Below are 18,663 nucleotides of genomic sequence, written 5' to 3'. Positions count from 1 at the left end.
ACACACACACACACACACACACACACACACACACACACACACACAAAAGTTGCGTTACACCCAGATGTGAGGGAGCATTCACTCAGGTTTTCTGTGTTACGGTGCACAGTGCCCCGGGAGAGAACGCTGAATATGGAGTGATAGTTGTACAAATACAACCAGATGCAAAGGTGGGAGAAATGAGCAGCAGATGTGGGATAGAAGGGGTAGCGTGGGGCTCTGAACTCAGCAGACACAGAGGACTGCTTGTGCCCTCTAAACATGTGTAAGATAATCCGCCTCGGTGCATAATCACATAGAACTTCTCTCGTTTTGAGTAAGGTGGGGCATGTTAAACCGTGAAGCTGCTATGGCGGGTGGAATCCAGCCACAGAATCAAGCCAATTAGATATGGCTCTCAGGGGTGTAGGCGAACTGTCTCATGTGATTTTTTTTTTTTTTTTTTTTTAAGTGTGACAGAGAGATAGCAAAACCTGCCTTTCATCACAAATGACACCTTTCTGTTTTATATACATACTGAACTGATGTTCAAACTCATCAAAATACAAGTGTTTGTGAGTTTGTCTTAACTTCTTGTTATTTTGACATACTTTATGTACATGACAGTTCGCTTGCTATCCGACATAGATCTACCGCCCCCGCCCCCTCTACGGACCATTTTGAACAAATTTACCACTCGTGCAAATGGTATTTGGTCTTGTGGAACAGTATTGTTGCAAGATAAATAAAAATGCAAAATTCAACGTATTCCCTTTTCTCTTATTATGTATTATTATACTGTGTTTACCCTCTTTCGGTTGTTAGTTTGTGAACTGTTCTGAATGAAATTTCCTGGTAACGTACTGTATGGTCCTACAGGGACACCGTACTGAGCTAGGGCATCAGTATGGCGCTCCACATCAGGAAGAGCATGAAGTCGCTCTTTCGTTTCAATCAAAAGAATACTGTCATTAGAAGATTATTCAGCGCCGAAACATGTACAGAATTAAAGGTAACATATGATTTTAAATCTTTGAATCTGTGGGTGTGCGCGCGAATAAGCGGTGGCTACTAGGATTCACCTTCACTGGTAGTCGAATCTGGTCATACAAGCCAGTTATGGTGCGTTCCATTTGAACTGGGAAGTCGGAATTATAATCAGTCAATTAAATTAAATTAATTGATTAAAATTAAAGATAGTTATTTGTAAAAATTTTACTGATTTTATGTTTTACTTTTGAATCTTAGCATAATTAGACCTCGACATATTGTTCTGAATACAAGTAGCAGGTATGCATAGCCTTTCACTTTTAAACTGACAACTGCTGGCAAGTTCGCAAGACTTTTTAAATAAACTAAACGATAAACATCCTTATGGTCTGAAAGCTCTGTCCCAGTAAACACGTTGGGGGTTTGCAGTCTGTGATCGAGAGAGAGAGAGAGAGAGAAAGAGACACAAACAGAAACAGAAACAGAAACCGAGAGAGAAATGAAACAAATAATCCTGCGACTTTGTTTAATCGTGAAGTTGTATGCAAAGTTTGTGGTCATTCTGTGGCAGAGTTGTTTTTTACCAATGTGTAAGAGACTAATATGACCAAATTATAGTGAGCGTTATAGCCTACATTTACCTTCTTATTAAGAAATGAATTACACAGACTCAGTGGTTCTCAATCCTGCTCCTGGGAGACCCCTGCTCTGCATATCTCCTGTCTACACTTGCTCAAAACACACCTGATTAGTGTGATTAATATGCACTTGATTAAATCAGGTGTGCTCAGCCAATCAAAAGTGCCACTGATGAGTTCAGTCAGGTAGGTAAAGCAGGGGTCCCCCCCAGGAACTGGATTGAGAACCACAGACATAGACAACCGAGAAGGAGGGCCATTCAACAAGATCACCATGACGAAGCAGCAGTGCTGAAATGATGTGTCCTTTTCTCTCTGTGCATTTGGGACGTCCTTTAGGCTCGCGGAGATCTTTCTTTGTTTCAAACTCTGCGGTTTTCGGTCATTATCAACCCAAGAGGCTTAGACCGTTTTACTTATTTCTAGAACAAATGTCACTCTGACAAGTCAGTGGTAGTGAGACCTAAGAGTTTTCGGGTCGAGTTATATTTGTTTCATTTAGCTCATGCTCTTATCAACAGACGCTTGTCGTTCGTCCTTTTAGTGTCGGACGTCACGCACCCTAGAGGTTGAGGCCCTTGCTTAGGCTCCTTGGTCTGTGGTGCAGACCACCACACCATTACAGCTCTTATTGATGACAGTTTGAGCATGATTTCCTTTAAAGGGAGCTGGACCACTTGTTTTAAATTGATTCTTGAGGCACTCATTTTAAATCATTCATTCACTTTAAATGGTTTATTAGCTGTTCATTACATTGAATCACTCACTAATGTGGTACACATGATTTTTTTTTTTTTTTTTTACATAGATATTTTTTGGGCACTTTTGAAGTATGTTGTCCTCCTAAAACACCGAGCAACTCTGATTTGTGTGCAGTATATTGATTTGCAGGACTTTGACTGCAAAAGCTCTTGGGATATATAAAACATCTTCAGCACCTTTTGGCTGTGACTCAATCAGCAGTCAACGCACCATACAAATAATATTATTAACTGATGACATAACACTGAAGCTTTGCCATCCATTCTCTTCCACTGTAAGTTATTTGGAAGGTTTGCTATAGCTTAAATTAGTTTGAGCTTTGTAATTGTCTTTCCATGAAATGTCAGTGGAGTGACACAGCACTGATAAATGTATTTTTTAAGAGTCTTGCCTCTCCTCACATCGGAACACCGTGTACTTGATGAACATATTGTATAATCCAGTAAATTATTTGATTTTCTCCTCAGCAATACGCTGCAGTGTAAACAAGTCAGACATTCTGCTTTGTTAAGCTTTGGAAATGGCCTGAAGAGATGCATAATATCCTCTTATGTTTAGTGCAGTGGTGGAGAGAGTTTTCAGACCTTTGTTGTGTTACTCATTTAAAAAAAAAAACTCCTTAACTCCTCAGAGTAATCTACTTCCTTACTACGGTTGCAGATATGCCTTTTCACACCTATAGCTTGCTTCCCTGTTTATAACAGTCAATGCTTAATGACTGCCAATTCATTCGCCTGCACCTTTCATTCGAATAGGTCGGAGGTAACGACGCGCAGCATATGTATACGACACAAACAGTGATCACTGATCGTGAGCTATCGGATCATGCGTTTGATTCAGGTGTTACGGCGGTTGCAGCAAAACTATGTATACGTTACAGTTCTAATCTATTGAATGGAGGTAGTGTAGCCGCGACAATGGATTCACTGGAATTATTTGACGTTATTATTGTGTGTGACGTTATTCTGACACATATGAATATTACACAGTTGAGCCTGCCTGAAACATTTGGTTTTTGAAATTTCCTGACCAATTTTGGATATTTCTTTTTGTTTTATTCTTTATCTAAATCATCAGAACAAGTAGACATTGACTGAATAACTACATCAATGGATCATTATGTCATTTTCATTATGTCAGAGGCAAAGAATGGTGCTTAGACTTATTTCTCGTCACTCCACGCTTGAAATCCAATTACTGTAATAATACTTAGAGGAAATAAAGAAACCAGACATATTCTACTCAAATGCTCTGCCTTCAAAATAACACCAGACAGTCCAGGTAAGATAATGAACTGTTTATTGACTCGGTGACACCCAAGATGCTAGTAACGACGTAGACCGAGGCGCACGAAGGATGCTAATTGAGCGATTGGAATTTTACCGTGCATTCTTAGCCACCCCGCTCACCCCCAGCCTATTGTTGTTAATTTGATGGACGAGCTGTGTCTGATGACGGCTTCCCCATGCTCCGAGCCGGGAAAGCGCCGCGCACACCTGTATTTTGTTAAGCCAGTGTCATACAGGGCATGTTAGAGGTGTGGGACGTATGAAGTTGGTTGTACGCGAGGACCCTTTAAGCATCACAGCGGTGCTTCATTATGAGAAAAAACAACAGAAATGAAGTGTTGGTTTTCATTTGTTTTAATATTCCCCAAATGTGGACCACTGCAGAAAAAAATGACGGCTTTCATAACGTCCCGAAGTGTGATGTGCGTCAAAACGTCAAGTTCTTTTCTGTGTAAAGGGAACATATGAAAGGTCATTTAGTCATGGCAGATCATTAGACTCCTGAAGAGAAACAAGTTCTTTTGATCGGTGCCTATGCACAGACGATGACTGCGAGCAAACAAAACATATTAAGCGTTTTTGTTCAAGCGTGAACTCGCTTTAAATGAAAGAATTGGCAGGTCTAACGAAAGAAACTTCATAAACATTACAGCCCTGCAGTACTTTGGAATAAGATGTAATGCCGCTTTGTAAGAAAATAGACATTTAAAAATAATTTAGTCTATTAAAGAAATACATATATATTTGTGGACTTATAAATGTATGTTTGCATCTGAAGGTATTAGGAGGGAGAGGGAAGTTGAAATCCTTTGGCTATGTGATTAAAACACAGTTATTCCCTTCCCAGCCCTAAATGGCCTGTGGTCTTAATGGGCAATATCAGTCATCTGAGTGCCGTGCTTTCAGAGAGAGGAAATGACTCTTAATTCTCCTTCAGCTCCAAACGCTCTCACTCTCATGTCAGCTAAAACCATTAAACCAACTCCCAGAACCACACCGGAGCGGAAACGAGAGGAGAGGAGGAATACTTGAACTCAGTTTGATTATATTAATTAATTGCACAATTTGTTTTTAGATGTCAGCTAAGTACTTTATTTCAAGCTAAATGCAGGTTTGGTTTATCAAAGTGATGTATGGGAACGCTGAATCTCTTACACCCATAAATCAGGTGTACAACGGACATATTAAAGTACATTTACATATATATTAAAAAAAAAAAAAGTAGGCTAGGCTTTAGTGTCATGCATCCGATTTCTTATAAGTTCACTGGGCTAGTGGTGGACTAAGTGTCTCGCATGTAGTTTTATGTGTCTTACCTAACTTAGGCTTAAAGTTTTGGAAAGAAAATCTGTCATGTATAATTAAAATGTACTAGGTATCTGGTATCACACTTCTGGGCCATTGTCAATTCAGCATGGCCCTGTTTAAGAAGAAGGAAATTGCTTGGCTATTCATAGATGGAGAGCAAATTTTGGCTGAGGCAACTGCTGAAAGTTTCCAAAATGATATTAATAGATATGCACAAGTTATTTCTACTACTTTTTGAGTTTCATTTAGCGAAAGTGTTGTTAATATCTTTGCCTCTTAGCATCTTCCTTGGATCAGGAGAGTGGGAGAATGCATACATTTGAAACATTTATTGTTCTACTTAAGATATCTGACATGTCATTTTTACTAGTAGCTCTCTATACCATCAATTTAACGAATAAAATATTATGAATAATAGCTACATTCTATGCACACCCCAACATTTGTCATAAAAAAATCAGAATGAACTGTAAATGTGTCTTTGTAATGCTTAAGATAATCAGCAGCTTAGAGATGGTTTAGTAATAAAAGTCAGTGGTGCTAAACGGCTCAGGGTTTTGGGTCTGGTTCTGCTTGTGGAGCAGTGGTCCGTAGTGAGGCGTCTGTCCAGTCCTGGTTATTTTTGGAGCGAGGTCCAGCCCTTTCTGCTGGGAGCGCTGTTTTTGAAGGGACTCCAGCCCCATTAATCAGCCACGGGACCCCACGGTGCGAGAGGGCCCCCAGCTTTGGCTCTCCACACTGCGTTTTTCTGTTCCTCTCCCTGCGCTCTCCGCACAGTGTGAAGCATAGAGGAACCTCATCAATCTCACCTGTCCGAAACGTCAACCGCAGATTTAATCAAACGCTCCATCCCCTGCCCCTGCCTCTGCCCCCCCCCCCAACCCTCCCTTCCACCTCCTGTATACCTCCTGCCCTACTGAAAAATACTCTCTCTCTCTCTCTCTCTCTCACTCACTCTTTCTCTCTCTCGTTCTCATTATAGTTTGCCTCTTTTTGGCCATGCCACTCATACTTTCTTCACAGGTTTTTTTTTTTTTTTTTTTTTTTAGCTTTCATTCCATCCACTCCCTTTATTTTAGTCCATTCACACTTTGCTTCAAGCTGAGTGTATTTCAGTACAGAATAAACACACAATCCCCGCTGTATCACCCCTGTTAAAAAAAAAAAAGGGGGGGGGGGGCTGATACATTAAACGCGATTTCCTGCTCAATACTTCACTGAGGCATAGCTCGGTTGGTAGCCTGCCCTAACAGGAGCTGATGTGTGAGGGACATGGTGAGGGAAAGGGGCAGGATGGATGCCTGGCTTTCTGCTGTTCGCTGTGATGTCTGCTTTAATGGGCTGCGTAAGGTTGGACTGATTAACGGGTTAACAGTGGGCTCTGTGTGTCTGAGGCTTAGTGGGGGACACGCTCGGCCTCTCAAACTCAGCACCCCCTGTTCCTCACGCTGCGTCTGTGTTCTTGAGAGGTTCCTTGCACCCATGGAGGGGCTTGCGCTCCCCTGTCGAGGCACCAGAATTGGGACGGTGATGTGGTGAACTGTTGAAATTGGCATGTTAAAATGGCAGACTCTACAGGACTACTTGAGGCCCTCCAAGCTGCCTCAAACACATCGGTGGTACCCGCTGGTTCTTGTTACAGTTGTTACAAGTTTTTGTTACAATTGATGTATTACCAGTAATATTGAACTAGATGCATACTGTATGGTCGATTTGGCCATTTGTCATTGCCTAGTTAATTCTGTAGTTTAACAGCTTAATGTCATACTGTACAGCTTCCCAGTGGGGCTTTTCAGAGTCACACTCAGAAGTCACCAGTGAAAACTAGGCATTGTTAACCTGTCCAGAACAGCAATGTCGACCAAATGCTGATGTCCGAGTGAATGAGAGAAAATGGAGAGAGAAAGTCTATGAGAGTGAAATTTTGTAGATGTGGAGCATTTCATCTTGATATCTAATTGCTCCATTCAGAACAGTTGGAATTTATACCTTTATTATTATTATTATTATTATTATTATTATTATTATTATTATTATTATTATTATTATTTGCCCAGCTGGCCCATGACCTGCTCTCCACATGTAATTATGCTTCTAAGTATATGGAAAAAATGTTCCTTTCCTTTAGAAATTTGGTTCTCCGTGGACATGGAAAAACTGATGAATGCTGTAACAAAAAAAAAGAAAAAAAAGAAACACGTTACACTGTTTTTGCAACTAACCTAATCTTCTCCAGTTGAAGAACAGACCATTTTCCTTGCCAGTGGAAGTCAAGCTCTGCTTTGTTAAAACTGTTGTTTTTATATCAGTAGATATGATCCCGTTTTTCCATCTCTCTGCTCTTAACTCTGTAGAGATGTTTAACACAGTGATGTACTCAAAGACATTAGATATGTTACATCCATTACCTGCTGAAACAAAACACAAAACCAACACATTTACTCTTCAGTTTATGGATCCATACACTGTTTTCACTGGCCATGACATACTTACTCACACACGCAAAGACATAAAGACAGAAACACGCATTCCCGGAAAAAGAACATGAGTATATTACATGGATGTACAGTAAAGTGTACATAACCCTTAGAGCTGTTGGCATTGATGTCTCTCTCACATATACACTACACTACACACAGTATAATGCGTTGACCATCTGGTAGATGTGGACGAAGGCAGCTTTCGTCAGGTTTTTTTTTTTTTTTTTTTTTTTTCACTGTGGTACAACAGCATTGTGCCTGTCAGTGTAAAATATGGGGAGTAAATACCCAAAGTTAGCCCTCCTGCTGTGTCATCAAGATGAGAGGGAGAGAGAGAGAGAGTGAGAGAGAGAGAGAGAAGGGAGGGAAGAAGAGGTAACATGGACAGAAACATGAGAGGCACAAAAAGACAGGCTGAGGATGGATTTCCAGGATCAAAACAGACTGGAATGGACAGACTGGAATGGACAGACAAGATGTTTGGTTGTTATTTTCGTTCAATACCTCATCTACACTTTTGAATATTTTTTGAGTTTAATTATGGGATGTCCCTCCATTAGAGTAAAGCACCAAGGCTGGTTTCCATGTCCATAAACCATCTCAAGATTTACTGCCACAGGAGTCATGAGTCAGGGGTCTGTTGGCAAGTGTCACCCATTTTGACATCAGATCAAAGAAAGTTGAGAGAGATTCAAAATTATGCTCATCCAGTTGATCCTTTTTGTCCAAATGCTAGAAATTAGAACATGACAGTAATTCTTTCATCTTTACAGTGAGTAATAAATCACTGGATGAGTATAAAAATAAATGTTCTGTAAAAAACTATATTACTTCTCTATTAGAGCTGCTCTTTTGTAATAACTGTGTCATATAACAGTAGGTAGTCTGTTGATACATGAAAGGTCTAAAGAGACCAGCTTATCACTGCTGCCATGCTAATTCTTAAATTCTGTCAGCTCTGCGTCCTTTTAAGCCATGAGAAATATTTTGAGTAGCTTATTTGTAAATGTAAAAATAGGAGCAAGATTGTTCCGTTTTTTTTTCCTGAAATATAAGGTGTTTAAGGCAGATATGTGAATGGTCTGTATGCTCCTGGTAGAGTGTAACAGCTTGGTTTATTTCCAGTTTTCCTATTCTTCTCTTCACAGAGTTTTTCCTTTTCTCAAAGAGGCATGCTTAATATTCCTTAGGTAAAGGAAGTAAACTGTCAAAGAACATAACCCACATCTCCCTTATTATCCCTGGCATTTCGCTCTGTTTTGCTCAGAGCGATACACATTTTTTGATAATGCAGGAGCTGATTTTTCTATTTTCCCTGTAATTAAACATCACGCTCACATTTCAGACATTCCTGTCTGTCAGTAGATGTGAGGTGTGATAGGTTGATTATTCCTTCGGCAGTTGTGGTTGGCGTTGTTTCAGCTAATGTGCGATTGTCTCAAATGACACCATTACCATGTCTGAGTGGCTAATAGCCACCCGGGGGGAAAGGAGTAACATGCTTTTTGGGTGTCAACGCGAGGTGAGAACACACGTAAGCCAGACTCATGCCGGACTCCCCAAAATCGGTCCTGACACCTCCAAGAGGCCCTGTGCATCCGGGCCACTGCACCACGATTACTCACTCAGTAATGACATAAGTGCCTTGTTCCTTCCTGCCTTATGCCGGCCTGTCAGTGACTCTGGATCAGTTGTCAAAAGCTCAGGAAGACAAATGCCCGGAGCTGTGCTGACCTGAGATCAGTTGGTTGATTTTTAAAATGGATGTCCAGTATCTAGACGCTTAATGCAGCAAAATGGAAAGATGAGATATATAATTATCATATTTTTCATCACATTTTTTTCTTCTTTTTTTTTTTTTGAACTGTTGCCCCCTCACTTTTCTTTGAATTATTTTAATTTTTAAAAAATTTTTTTGAAAAGCGAGTGTGTCCTCCACTCAGAGAGAAAGAGAACATCAGACGACTGAACACATGAAAATTAGAACAGTTTTGTTTAAAGTAGGGAACATACTGTTTTAAGTCTCTTTCCCTTTTCTTTATCATCTGGTTCACGCTCTAAATCCTTCACTTTCTGCCTGCTGTCTCTCCTTCTGTACCTCCACTCAAATCACTGAACTGTTGGCTCACTGCCACAACCAGCTGGATTTGAGCAGCTCCAGAACCTGGCAGTTCTACAGAAACCCGTACCAGGGCTCCCTGCAGCCTGCCGCGGCCAGAATCCAGTCTGCCAGGCGCTCTGTTAGCACAATATTTGCTCAGGAGTAGATGAGCAAAAAGCAAATCTCTCTGTTTATTAAAAAAGGAAAAGGAGATTCCTCTGCTTGTCCAATTTTTGTAAAATGAGGTCTTTGTTTTAACCCGTCTGAAATGAAATAAAATGGAGTTTTATAATGTTAGTGTTGCTGATTTCATCCCTTTTTGCATTGGTGTGGGCTGCTACTGTAACTGTTGCCCAATGACCCACTCTCATTGGTTGGCTGTTGAGGCTAGAGTGTTTTCATTGGCCGTGGAAGTGGTTCCGCTCTAGCTCTCTCTTACCCAGTGGGATGCTATGAAGTGTGAGGCATGCTTTGGATTTATCGTTTTGATAACAACCATAAAATTGAGTGCAGGCCTCCCCTGCCTCCTAACTGTCAGCCAGACTAACTGCAGGTGTCTCCTCTTTTACTTCCTCCTGTACCTCCTCTCGCTCTCACAGCTTTTCTCCTCACTTCTTTTATTTTTCTTATTTCGGTCCATTTTTTGACTTTCTCTTTCTCGAATATCCTTAGCTCTCTCTTTGTTGAATGTTTTTCATGTCTCTTTCCTCTCTCTCTCTCTCTCTCTCTCTCAAATATAGGGTCCTTCGTCGGGACGTGTGTTCTCTGGGATCCAGCCCACAGGTGTACCTCATCTGGGGAACTATCTGGGTGCCCTGGAGAGCTGGGTGGCCATGCAGGGGCAGTATAGCTCCGTGCTTTACAGCATCGTGGATCTGCACTCCATCACTCAGGCCCAGGACCCGCAGCTGCTCCGACATAGCATACTGGACATGGCAGCCAGTCTGCTGGCCTGCGGAATCGACCCGAATCGATCCATCCTCTTCCAGCAGTCACAGGTTTGTGTCAAATATGCTCACTTGTGCCCAAGATAATTCTGCGGGGCCCTCGCTCTATGTTTGTGAAGTTCATGTATGAAATTAGCTGTCGCCTGGAATGTCTCGAACTAGAAGTATCAGGGAAAAATGTGGGTACCTTTTTTCTTTTTTCTGTTTTCTTTCTTCTTTTTTTTTTTGTTAAAAAGGTCCGTGAGTGTTATTGCTGTGGCTGTTTGTCCAAGCGAACAGTTGAGAGACTCAGCTGGAATTGCTGCCAGTTCTGCCCGTTTATTTAATTCTAACAGACTTGAAATGTTTATTTTACTTAGCTGATCCCTATCTCTTTTTGCCCACTACAAATTCCCTGGGATAAGGAAACCGCACAGATATATTTCCACTACCGACTTCAAAGGAACCCACAAGAACTCTGAAGAGTGAGATAATAGTAGATTAACCGTATGCAACAACTCACCAGTTTTGCAAAGAGATTCTTAGGGTTCTTTTGAGTTTAACCACTTTGGAAGGGAGCTATAATGAGTGTGGACATGTTCTTCCTCTTGGACACCTGAGATGATGGTTGTACAGATGTGTGTGTGTGTGTGTGTGTGTGTGTGTGTGTGTGTGTGTGTGAAAATATAGTTTTGTGTGTGTACTTGTGAAGGAAAAAGTCTTGTGTGTACCTGGTCCATCTGGAACATGCTCTCTCACTCACTCACATGCGCCCACGCGCACACACACACGCACACGCACACACACCTATTTTTATTCCAGTTTAGCTTCATGCCACATATCTTGGCAGCGCTGAGGACCTCCCGTTGAACACGCTAGCTCAAGTCTGTTCCACATGTGAAAATAAAACTGCCGCCCAAAGAAAACACTTGACTTCACTCAAAAAATGGTGACAAACTGAAATCAATCGTATCTTAAGTGAGGGGCTTCAAACAGAAATTTTGTGTCTGTGTGTCTGTGTGTGTGTGTATGTGTGTGTGTGTTTGTGTGCCTGTGTGTCTGTGTGTGTGCATGTGTGTCTGTGTGTGTGCATGTGTGAGTGTGTGTGTTTTTGTTTCTGAAGAATATTTTGAGGTTCCGCCCTGTGGAATAATATCCTCAGACCAAAGAGATTTATGGGAATCTCTCTGGCTGTTTCAGATCAGTATGTTAAACCAAGTGAGAATATTATTATTTTACATATCACAATCCTGTCTCTTGCCTAGTTTTTGATATGGATGAGGGAGATGTGTATTTATGTTTTGGAACTCATTGTTTTAACGTCTGCAGTCAATGGCAGTGCTGTATGGATTCATTCACTCAGGAGTGGACACGTGTTTTGAATGACGATATTAATCCTCTGTCCTCCTCATTAATCTTTATGACTCTGTATCACTTTCTCTTCAGTTCCTTCTCTGTCAACCCACCCTCTGTATGATCTTCCCACGCAGATGAACCGGCAGCAGTAAATTTCTCTTAAATCGTTTTTTTTTTTTTCGTTCGTTCCTCCTTAGGTTTGCAGGCTCCTTACAGTTCTCCTGTCAGTGGAAGAGACAGGACGAAAGATGCCGACACCCATAAACTGTAATTCTGTGAAACAGAGGGATTTCGCTCCTCTGTGTCTGTCTCTACAGAGCTGGAGGGTTTTTTGGCGAGAAGTGTGTGTGTGTGTGGGGGGGGTTGCATGCAGAGGGAAAGCTCTCTCTCCTGCTCTGTTGCGTAGTTTCGGTGTGAGGCAAAGGCATGTTTAACTGGCTTAGCTAAAGCCCCTTAAGATGTTTCTGTATAAATATGTAATGACTTGGAATAACCCTTTGTATGATGAAATTTTTTACACGTTGAACTGTGAAGAGACCCCCCCCAAAAATGTTTCACTTTTCCAAACAACGTCCTCTTTTGTTGTTTGGACCATTTATCAGGGCTGATTTGGCTGACAAAGTGACAACTAATTTCCACAGAGATTTTGAGATTTTGTTTTTGGGATGAAAACAACATGTACGGAGAGAAAATGTAACAACAGAGGAAAGTCATTTAGCTCTCTATTCAAGCCAAAAGAAAACTGCCACTCTGGTTGTGTAGGTGAAAAATGTCAAAGCAATAAGCAACCTTAAACTTCCAATAAATACCATAAATACCATATGTTGTAAACTATAAATTATAACTACTGGGTTAAAATGATAAAATGACTGAAATTCTTATTTTCGGCCTAAAATTGTGTATTTTTTTTTGGCGTTTTGCTAGTGTAGAATGTTGTGCAACTTCGAATGTTTTTTTGTTTTTTTTGACCAGCGCAAGGGGTAAATGCATACTGTTGAACTGGACAAAGAGAACAGTTCTCTGCAGCTCACTGCGCACCTGTTGGGAGGTGGGAGTACCCCTGCTATACACCTCACAGCCACACAGGGGGGCTATGGAGCCACCCCTCAGTGTACATGGTCAATGCCACACCTTATAATGTCTCTGCTTCAGATTTTAATCAACTTGTCAGGGTGTCGTGCTGTTTTGTTTCCCCCTGTTGACCTGTCTGGCTTTTCGTAATTATGCGGCGATATCTGACCCCGTGCTGGCGTTCCCGTGCAGGTATCGGAACACGCAGAGTTGTCCTGGATCCTCGGCTGTCTCACCAGCATGCCTCGTCTTCGACACCTGCCCCAGTGGAAGGTGAGCATCAGGAATGTACCATTCATTGGCACGGTCCACTTCTCACCAGATTCGACTTTGGAATCCTTTACAGAGTATAAGTTTGCATGTGACCCGTATAGCACCTCCCCCTCTTCGTTGTATAATCAGAAACATGAGAAGACAGAAGTATCGTCACTTTGATTTAGAGACAGGTCTTCTTTGTTTACCTTCATTGAGGGTGTGCGTGACAGTAATGGTCAGTTGTATAGACAGTGACGGTGTCTGAATACCTGCCACAGCTTGACAGGCACACGAAATGACTGTGATTTGCCCGAAGAGAACGGCGCTTTGACACTGCCACTGGAGGAGCCCTTGGCCAGAGGCGCGCTGTAGCAACAGGAAAACACACCTCGCTGTTTACTCAACAGTTGAGTGCATGTGAAACGTGGCGGAAAATAATCCCAGAACGCTGCCTTCTCACAATGTGAGACTCTATCGCTCAGACAGATTACATTTCACCAGGCAGGAGCAGAAAACCAAATCACTAAACTTTAAGGGAAAGAAAAAATGAGGAAAGGCAAAGATGTACCTCCAAATGATCAATGTAATGATCTAATTATCCATCAGCATTTGTGCGTGTATGGTATGCATGTGTACATATCTAGAGTACTGCATACATATACTGTCTCGTTATCTCTTTATCTCAATGTCTGCAGATGAAGAGTAAGCAGAAGAATGAGGGCAGTGTGGGTCTTTACACTTACCCTGTGTTACAGGCTGCAGACATACTTCTCTATAAGTAAGGCTCCTTTACAGGTTTATACCATGCTCTCTCTCTCTCTCTCTCTCTCTCTTCGAGCTACGTGTCACTGATATGAGTTCTCATAGAAACAGTATTGATCATTTCCCTGTCTCCCTGCTGCTTTTTGATATGTTTTTTTTGTTGTTGTTGTTTAATCAGTTAGTCTTTCCTTACTGTTATATACTTTCACAATTGTGCTTTTAGGGAGAAGTCGGTAGAGTCTCTTTGTTTTGTTTTTGTTTTTGTTTTGTTTTTTTTCCTACAGTGGCTGTTCACACTGAAAAGAAGTGAATGTAATTATTGTGCAGGTCCACTCATGTTCCTGTTGGGGAGGATCAAGTCCAACATTTAGAGCTGGCCCAGGACCTGGCCCGAATCTTTAACAACCAGTATGGAGAGTTCTTCCCTGAACCACGGGCTCTACTCAGTGAGTGGCCTGTCACGTTTTTTTTTTTTTTTTTTTTAAATCACTTACTATAACAATTCAAAGGATATGACGTACCTTTTTAATATAATTTTGGTTTGTTGTTCTTATACACCACTGTGTTTTTAGGTTTTAGTGATGACCAGCTGTATATGGAGACTTAGTGGGTTAGTTGTTTCTACTGGCAAGGTTATGGTAAAGATAAAATGAATATATATCTTTTTATGTGGAAATGGAAATAACACGTAGCGCTTACTTTCTGGCCTGGGAAGTGGGTTGCATCATGCCCTCTTACTTTTTTTTGGCGATTTCTGTGCCATTTTTATGGTGAACGGGCAGATCTTCAGAATTACAATTTAAAAAGCTCTTGGTATTTTGGCCTTGGTATTTTTATTGAAAGCATAGATACAATATTTTGTGCCTATTGCAATAAATTGACCAAAGTGTGTGTGTTTGTGTGTGTGTGTGTGCATCTGTTACATATGTAGATGCAGATATATCAACACCAGACATATCTTACACAAACACACGCGTACACTCACACACACACATGGCTGGCATGTTGTATCAGCAGTATGGAGAGTTTGTCTTTGAGCTGAACTCTTTTATGGTCCGTAATTATCAGCAGCGTCGAAGCACAATATGAAACCAATCATGCGTGAGATGGCACTTTGATTAAAGGAAGATTCCCTTTCTCTTCTGCCTGAATAATAGAGTGATAATAGATTTGCTGGGAAGGGGGTTTCCTCTAAGCAACTTCAGAGCGGACAGATAGAGGCAGAGCGGGGTATATGGCAGAAGAACCGGTATTGAGATGAGAATATGGTTTGCATTGGTCCACTTTCGGTTGTTAACATTTGGAAAATGTATGTGGATGCCCCTAAGCCGAACTCGGAACCAGAGACAAGAACTAAAGACAGTTATTGGACATCTCTGCAAACCCAAATCAAAGTGCTGCTAATGGTTACCCATCTGGCTTATGATGTCATCCTGTAAGATAAAAATGAATAAAGTTAAATAATGCAACTGTTGGACAGGAGAGTCATCTCTTGTGTACTATGTAGATGTGAACCAAGTGTCACCATTTATATCAGTAATTTTCATACTGGCAGTGAGTTAACTTTTCATATAAGTGCTTGAGTTTGTCTTAAGGGAGAACTCGCTTCTCCACATGGGCATCTCAGAATAGGTGACTACTCGCGATAGTGATTTGACTGGTGAAATAGGTGACTGGTGAAATAGTTGATTTTTTTTTTTGATGTTTCCATGGACTTTTGTTCAGTTTTGCGCTTACAGTAGCATAAAGTTATGGAAAAGATTCAAACAAGAAAAACTCTACTTTATCTACTTTCTTCTTAGGTACCACTCGGAAAGTCAAGTCCCTCCGAGATCCCTCATCTAAAATGTCCAAGTCGGATCCTCAGAAGCTCGCCACGGTCTTCCTCACCGACACACCTGAAGATATCGCCTTCAAAATCCGTCGCGCGGTAACAGATTTCACCTCCGAAGTAACCTTCGACCCCGAAGGACGACCGGGCGTGTCCAACCTGGTCTCCGTGCACGCCGCCGTGTCCGGTCAGAGCGTGGAGGAGGTTGTCAGGCTGGCCCGAGGCCTGGACACAGGACAGTACAAAACTCTGGTGGCCGAGGCCGTCGTCCAGAAGCTGGAGCCGATCCGGCTTGAGATCCAGAGACTGAGGGCTGACAGGGGCCACCTGGAGAGCCTGCTTACCCAGGGAGCAGAGAGAGCCCGTGCACTGGCAGCTCCAGTTCTCAGAGAGGTCAGACAGCGAGTGGGTTTCTCCTGAGAGATGGGGGATAGAGACTGTTCTTTATCAAAGCGACCTCTTTTACTGTTGGACACATACTTACGAGAGCCTGGGACGCCCAGAACCCTCCTAAGGGGGTGAGATGAGTTTATTCTGTCAGCCCGAGATGTACCTGTGAACAATCTCTTTGTCAATTACATTGGCTAATTACATTTGTTTGTTCAAATACACATGTGTACTGTTTTCCATCTATGTGTTTTCTGTCAGTTTTTTCCCTTCTGTTTGTTTTGAGAGAATAGAGTGTGCAGTTGATGAGGTTTTTAAATGGAAAAATAATTACATAAACAAACAAATGTTGGTTGCATAGTAGCAACAGAAATGTCTGTCTACTCGCGGTGTTTGACTGTGGTCAGAAGGAGATCACAGCCTGTAAACCCTCCAGACTCACTGCTGAATGAGCTGGGCAGGATGAGCCAAACCTGACTGTAGGTAGGATAGTACATTAACCCTCTGTTGTTCATCACTATAATTTCTCCTGCTGTCCAGTTTATCCCTCAAATAATCTGTTGATGCTGGACATCAACTAACTTTCCAGATGGATGCTTAACTTTCGACCTGTGTTCATGCGATGACACGGTTTTACGGGTAAAATTGCGCAACAAGTCCCATTCCAGCATGCAGAATAACATGTTGGATTGATTTGAACAAATTGCATTTACGTGATTTAAGCTGATTCCTCCGACTGTGTATAAGGGCGCACAGAGCAATTTTAAACCAGCGCTATTTTCCCTTGTTACATGTATTCAGAGTGACTCATTTTCGGGAGCTACTTCTGCTTTAAAGTGTGTAAATTACCGTCTGATCTTAAAATAGGGACAATGATAAAAACGTGAACGAACTGAAGCCTAACAATAGGGTCTCAGATTTCAAATGAGGAGGTTGTAAATTGATGTCTCTGCGGTTCCAAAGGGTGTGCGGGCTGTAGCTACGCTACTGACGTCAAATTAATTGCGGAAAAAAGGGGTAAAGCAGACCTGGTGGCTACCCATCATTAGCTGTGAAGTAAGGTAGCCTATATCACAGTGTAAACTGCAGGCGCCTGAATTAAAAAATTGTGACCTCATTCAGATTGATTAATTGATGGATTGGTTGTTTCTCAAAGTTCGCAAAAAAAAAAAAAAAAACGATAGTAGCTCAACACGAAACCGCCATTAATGTAAATGCAACAACATTGAGAGCCCTTTGCTAATGAATGGCCGAATGTCTGTGTTTTTTTTTTTTTACACTATTTCCGAAGTTATTCAAATGCGTTCAGCCTCTATCAGAATTCCATCAAAATGAGACGTGTTATTCCTTTATACTCATTTTATCCCTAATGTCAACACCCTGTGAGAAGACCTCATTTCAAAAAACAAACTGTTACTCTGTGCGTTATGATTACTTAAGCAAATATTATTACAGTTTTGGTGCATTATTTTCCGATTTTGCCTTGAAACAGATTGAAAGCTTTACCCAAATAGTTTCCATGGAGAATTGTGCCTATATGCGCAAGTCTTGGTAATTACAAGTGAAATATTTTTGTAGCTTTTAACTTCCAGGAATACTCCCCTGGATTATGGCTGCTAAATCCTAGACAGCAATTAACGAACAAGCTAGTAAAAAGACTCGTTTGTTCAGACCTTTTGCCCTGTGTCGCATTTGAATTACGGCAGCAAATCTTAAAAAATACGTCACCTAGTGCTGCATTCTTCGTCCAAGATGTCGAAGAGCCTATTCATTTGCTGTCCCCTTGGTATATCGTAGTCAAAATAATTACATTTGTTACGTGGCCACTTAGTAAATAAAATGATTTTTTTTTTCATCTTGTCAGCTAGGGCTCTGTGGCCTGATTGAATGTACCCTGTGTTTCGGTGAAAACCTCATTAAACGATGTACATATGCAATTAACTCAAGAACGGGCTACTCTATCAGTGCCCAACATTATGTCGGAACGTTGACATTTTGTTAGATATGTTCTGGAAAGAATAATTCTGCCAATAATGAATCCGCTACTTTAATTTTGTACCACGTCTGTTGAACACCTAACAGTGAGAAATATGTTTATTTTCTGCAGAGCTTCTTTGCTTCTTAGTGTTTGCTTCTTATTGTTTTCAGGGGTCAAGAGTTAAACGACTGTTTCGCCAACTGACTGTTTATAGGCTAGCTATTTTTTGAATTAATTTACAATCGTTTACACCAACCATGCGCAAAGTTACATTTCACTTCGATCATGTCATGTATTGAAACTAAACGTAGCCTAATGTTATCATTCGACTCGTATGTGGGGTAGTGAGAAAATAACAATTGTAACTGATCGGAAATCCAAGCGTTTGACAGGTACTCCGTTTGGAGCAATAGCTCTGTAGCGTTTTCTAAAAAAAAAAGGAAAAAAAACTTTGTGTACGGTAGGCTATGTGACTCGGCGTTTGAAACGTGTACATATATATTATATTATACATATAAGTATACTTAATAAAAACGTGTCTGGCTTTCTG

General features: G+C 41.2%; 1 protein-coding gene across 1 annotated transcript; it reads left to right on the top strand.

Moving 5' to 3' along the window:
• Nucleotides 1–886: 886 nt before the first annotated feature.
• On the top strand, nt 887–16,270 carry wars2 (tryptophanyl tRNA synthetase 2, mitochondrial). The gene is made up of 6 exons (XM_030787134.1): nt 887–991; nt 10,288–10,545; nt 13,093–13,173; nt 13,851–13,933; nt 14,245–14,363; nt 15,720–16,270. Exons 1-6 carry the CDS (start codon nt 887–889, stop codon nt 16,166–16,168), a joined length of 1,095 nt encoding a protein of 364 aa, XP_030642994.1. The 3' UTR covers nt 16,169–16,270.
• The last annotated feature ends 2,393 nt before the right edge of the window (nt 16,271–18,663 follow it).

Source organism: Chanos chanos, chromosome 10 (genome assembly GCF_902362185.1).
Source record: "Chanos chanos chromosome 10, fChaCha1.1, whole genome shotgun sequence".
Taxonomy (NCBI): domain Eukaryota; kingdom Metazoa; phylum Chordata; class Actinopteri; order Gonorynchiformes; family Chanidae; genus Chanos; species Chanos chanos.
The sequence above is the reverse complement of the archived record's forward strand: the minus strand, read 5'-3'. Positions and strand labels throughout refer to the sequence as shown.